Here is a 5,046-nt window from a genome sequence, read left to right on the forward strand (position 1 = left end):
TCCTAATGAATTAGACTTCTAGATATAGTAAAATAAGAACAATGAAATAAATAAGGTGGTAGAAATAAACAGAAAACATATCTTAAATTCGCACGCTAGAAAATTTTTTTAAAATGTTGGTTGTGGGTTTTTAATCCGCTGGACTTTAAAAGCAGTAATTCCTTAAGAAAATGAATGGCTTTTATGAAATTGCAACACAATGAATTTGTGGTGGGAAAATCGAATTGATTTATACTGGTTTTAAGAAAGATCTTGGTTTGAAGTGAGATGCAACCTTATAGTGGAAAATGAGACAGCTCAAAGGTTTCTGTATTTTGAGAAGCCTTCCGGGTTAGAAGAAGGATTTATTAACAAGGCAGGATATATATATATTTGGTTTTGTTAATGTACAGTTACTTGAACAACATTATGGTTACTAGACTCCCCCTATTATCAAGTCCCCCCCACATACCCCATTACAGTCACTGTCCATCAGTGTAGTAAGATGCTATAGAATCATTACTTGTCTTCTCTGTATGTTCTGCCTTACCCGTGTCTCCCCACCCCCCTACATTATGTGTGCTAATTGTAATGCCCCGTTTTTCCCCTTATCCCTCCCTTCCCACCCACTCTTCCCAGTCCCTTTCCCTTTGGTAACTGTTAGTCCATTCTTGGGTTCTGTGAGTCTGCTGCTGTTTTATTCCTTCAGTTTTTGCTTTGTTCTCACACTCCGCAGATGAGTGAAATCATTTGATACTTGTCTTCCTCAGTCTGGCTTCTTTCACTGAGCATAATACCCTCCAGCTCCATCTATGTTTTTGCAAATAGGAGGATTTATTTTCTTCTTATGGCTGGATAATATTCCATTATGTGTATGTACCACATCTTCTTTACCCATTCATCTACTGATGGACACTTAGATTGCTTCCATTTCTTGGCTATTGCAAATAGTGCTGCAATAAACATAGGGGTGCGTATGTCTTTTTCAAACTGGGCTCCTGCATTTTTAGGGTAAATTCCTAAGAATGGAATTCCTGGGTCAAATGGTATTTCTTTTTTTAGTTTTTTGAGGAACCTCCGTAGTGCTTTCCACAATGGTTGAACTAATTTACATTCCCACCAGCAGTGTAGGAGGGTTCCCGTTTCTCCACATCCTTGCCAACATTTGTTTGTCGTTTGGATGTTGGCCATCCTAACTGGTGTGAGGTGATATCTCATTGTGGTTTTAATTTGCATTTCCCTGATAATTAGCGATGTGGAGCATCTTTTCATGTGCCTGTTAGCCATTTGAATTTCTTCTTTGGAGAAGTGTCTGTTCAGCTCCTCAAGGCGGGATATTTTTAACGTCTCCCAGCAACTTTGAGGGGAAAGTGGGTATCTGTCAGGCCCGCAGAATGTTCAATGGCCTGTTACTTTTGCCGGGTTCACTGTGCCCGGGAAATTACTTGGCACGACCCACGTGGACTGGACCGATCGCACACTCGGCCTCAGATTGGTCGAGCCTGTCCGCGCTGCGGAAAAAAGCGGAAGCGCGCTCTTTCAAACTCACCGCCCCTCTGTGCATGGAAGCAGGCCACTTCCGGCGTAGCCATGGCGGCTAACGCGACCACAAACCCGTCGCAGCTACTACCTCTCGGTAACTCCCGTCCTGTGGGGAGCGGGGCGGGAGGGAGCTGAAGCTTACGGTTGGGGGTTTAGGGGCTCCGGCCGAGGCAGCCCCTGGCCGAGTGTTAGGGAAGCGTAACCGGCCAGCTGCTTTCCTCTTCCGCTGCGTGTCTCCAGGCTCCAAGTCTCTGCGGCCATGGGGCGCCCATGTCTCTTCAGCGTGGTAAGGCTCCTTGAGGCAGAGACTTGTGACTTCCCAAACCACGTCGTCACGGAAAAGGTCTACAATTTATAAATGCGTGGTCGGCCTTCGTTGTTGTGAGCTCGCCTACCACGTTCACGGGTAGCAGTCCCAGTCTTCAACTTGGCATTGTTTTAAGTTCTACAGATTACACCCTGTCCTGTATCCGGCCGGTTATTAAGAGAAGCACTGGAGTATAGAATGAGCCTTAAAAGAAGAATCTGGAAACCAGTTCCATTTGCCTTTCTTTAACCAAAGAGTTGTTGAGCGTCTGTGTACCAGACAAAGTGGCTTGGCAGTATTCACATTTAAATCACGGCCATTGCCTTAAAATAATACACAAACCAGTGAAGTACATAGAATACTGGACAAATAACATACCAAATAATGCTAAGCCGGCTAGAGATGTTAAAGCTGCTGTCAAAGCAGAGGTACTAACAGGGAGGAATCTCTGATGAAGGCAATTATGCCTCTCTTCCTAATTAATTCGTAGCTGAAGAGTGAGTTAGCTGATGTGTCAGTGATTGAAAGTTTTCATTCTTTCATTTATTTGACAAACTCTTTTTGAATTCCTAGTGTGTGCCAGGGACTGTCCATTGGGGATACAGTAATGTGCAAAAAACAACCACGGTCTCAGCTCTCTTGGAGTTTAGATTTTAAAGGGGGAGTTCATATGTTAATCAGATAAATATAAAACCACAAAGACCATAAATTTCTACAAAAGATAGGTAAGTGGCGAACAGGGGAAACTTATGCTAATTATTGAACAGAGAAATGTTTAAGATCTAAAGTTTTTTGAATGAATACTTCTTAGTTTATCTTACCATATGCAAATAACAAGTGCTAGTAGGCGCTCAAATAATTGTTGAAGTAAATGAATGGGTAAAATAATCTTTTCCCTCTCCCCCACTTTTTTTCCTTTAAAAAATATATATCCATAGAGCTTGTGGACAAATGTATAGGATCGAGAATTCACATTGTGATGAAGAGTGATAAGGAAATTGTTGGCACGCTTCTAGGATTTGACGACTTTGTCAGTATCCTTCTAAAAGGTGGTGATGGTATGGGTTTTTCTTCTGTTATTTAAGAACAGAAGAACTATAGATAATCAGTATTTACTAATTATTATAATAAAAATTTGTTTCTTCTCAGGGAACATGTGATAGCATTTTAAGAGGTGTGTGTACTAAAAAAAGTTCCTACCAACTACAAATATTATGAATTTGAGACATTGTTTTGAGTTTTATAATTAAACCTGAACAAAGGCAGAAGCCAGAGTAAATTCAACCTGTTAGTTTGTTTTCTTAACACCTTCTTTCAGATATGGTACTGGAGGATGTCACTGAGTTGTGAGTAGTGTTAAAAATTAAAGAATTGGGAAATCTCTCTTTTTAATTTAAAGCAATTTTAGCATTAATGTGTCTAAAATGATTTATGAGAAAACATTGGAATTACCTTTAAGGAATTTTATCTACTACTACCAGTAAAATTGGATCAGAGGGTTATTACCATACTACTGTAATGTAATTATTACTAAATTGCTAGGAAATTAGTGGAGATAGCAGTTTAAGGTAGAACATACTAAAAACAGCCAGGAACCTTAGAGCTCAGGTCAAATCAGGTAACTGATAATAAGAGTGTTTTAACAGTATAACAAAACGTAAATGATGGCTCCATTGTATTAGTTATAATGATGATGACCAGCATTTCTGCTTTCAAAATTGAATTGAGTACAGATTGATAGATTGATTTAATAGAAAGCAATTGTAAAATTGTAAGCAATTGTAAAAATTGAGTAAACATTTGATTTCATATTTGATCTTGTGGGCAAGTTTCAGCTTTTATAGAGATAAGTCCTAGTGGATGTGAGTCTTAGGTCAATCAGTTCCGGAAGAATGTACGTCACCTATTGGATATCCCTTGTGTTTGAGAACTGATAAAATTGTCTAACCTCACATTGATTTATGTACAAGAATAATCTTGTTTAGGGATCAGAATGATGGCTTTGATTATTATTATTTATCCTGACTCTGTTGTATCTATTCATCTAGTGAAATCACACCGGAAGGAAGAAGGATTACTAAATTAGATCAGATTTTGCTTAATGGAAATAATATAACAATGGTAAGACACAATAAAGCTATTTTACTTGGATGTTAGCTCATATTTGTGGGGCAGGGATCACAGAACTAACTAGAACTAACTTGCTCAACGAAATGTTCACGGCCCAGTTGTGCTTAAGATAGAAAAGGGATGCTCTGGTGATCAGGGCCCCAAAACTGAACTCTTGAAGGTAACATTAGGTCCAAAGATTATTTTGCTTGGGCTTTTTAGTCTTTTATTTTGTCAAGAATCATTGTTGACACACTAAGTATTAATTGATGATGCTGGAAATTATAAGTAGATAGCAATGACCTGGAGAAAATGGGAATGTGAGGAACGGGGAAAAATGGCTTTGGTTCATGAGGAGCTCCTAGTAGGAGTTTTTAGATGATGTGATGGTGTTATTAATAAACTCTTTTTCTTCCTATGCAGCTTGTTCCTGGAGGAGAAGGACCTGAAGTATGAATGGATTTCCTTTTCTTATGCTAGATTATGTTTTGTTTTATAATGACAAGAAATTTTTTCCAACCTTTTAGTATTTGGATTCTGTAAAGCTAAGTTTCCCGTTAAAGGGAAATGCTTTGAAAATGCATTGTAAATGCCCGTTTTTGTAAGTTGATCATGATTATCTTAGAAAAAGAACAGTTTGTTCTTTGAAGACAAAAATAAAAGTGTTTTTGGTTAACTGTCATTTTATTTATTATAACATAATAGCCAGTGGAACAAAGATTGTAGTTAATGATTGTCATTTGCTTTCCTGTCATTTTATGCCTATTTGCTTCATTTGCACAACCATTTGATTCTTAAACAAAAATTGTTCCAAAGTGATGACCTTTGATTTTGAACAGTTATATTTAAAAAACCTGAAATGATTATTTACAAAATTCACTTCAAACAATGATATATTGAAATAAGGGTTTTTCTGCTTAACTCAAGTTCCATTAACTCCTATTAAAAACAAACCAGCGAAATATGCAGGTAACATATACCCACTGTAGAAATGCAGGTAAGTAAAAAGGGAAATATTCTTCACTCTTTTCTGTATATCCTTTTAGACTTTATTGGTATACTTTCAGTACACATTTTATGTTTACACAACTTGCTCATCCCGAATATTC

General features: G+C 38.0%; 1 protein-coding gene across 2 annotated transcripts; it reads left to right on the plus strand.

The window, feature by feature from the left end:
* Positions 1 to 1,486: 1,486 nt before the first annotated feature.
* Positions 1,487 to 4,613, plus strand: LSM5 (LSM5 homolog, U6 small nuclear RNA and mRNA degradation associated). Of its 2 annotated transcripts, none has more exons than XM_073238634.1 (5): positions 1,487 to 1,615; positions 2,767 to 2,862; positions 3,147 to 3,174; positions 3,877 to 3,949; positions 4,361 to 4,613. In XM_073238634.1, the coding sequence occupies exons 1-5, from the start codon at positions 1,570 to 1,572 to the stop codon at positions 4,391 to 4,393; spliced, it is 276 nt and encodes a 91-aa protein (XP_073094735.1). In that variant the 5' UTR covers positions 1,487 to 1,569; the 3' UTR covers positions 4,394 to 4,613. The 2 variants fall into 2 exon arrangements, with proteins under 2 accessions (XP_073094735.1, XP_073094736.1); XM_073238635.1 differs by lacking the exon at positions 1,487 to 1,615 and adding an exon at positions 2,402 to 2,553.
* The last annotated feature ends 433 nt before the right edge of the window (positions 4,614 to 5,046 follow it).

The sequence above is a fragment of the Manis javanica genome, chromosome 6 (genome assembly GCF_040802235.1).
Source record: "Manis javanica isolate MJ-LG chromosome 6, MJ_LKY, whole genome shotgun sequence".
NCBI classification, from domain to species: domain Eukaryota; kingdom Metazoa; phylum Chordata; class Mammalia; order Pholidota; family Manidae; genus Manis; species Manis javanica.

Excerpts from the sequence above, each read along its gene's own strand:
- LSM5 (XM_073238634.1), top strand. The coding sequence starts at position 1,570 with ATGGCGGCTAACGCGACCACAAACCCGTCGCAGCTACTACCTCTCG. Across the intron at positions 2,863-3,146 it reads AGGATTTGACGACTTTGTCA|ATATGGTACTGGAGGATGTC; the intron begins GTATCCTTCTAA and ends ACCTTCTTTCAG. Across the intron at positions 3,175-3,876 it reads CTGGAGGATGTCACTGAGTT|TGAAATCACACCGGAAGGAA; the intron begins GTGAGTAGTGTT and ends CTATTCATCTAG.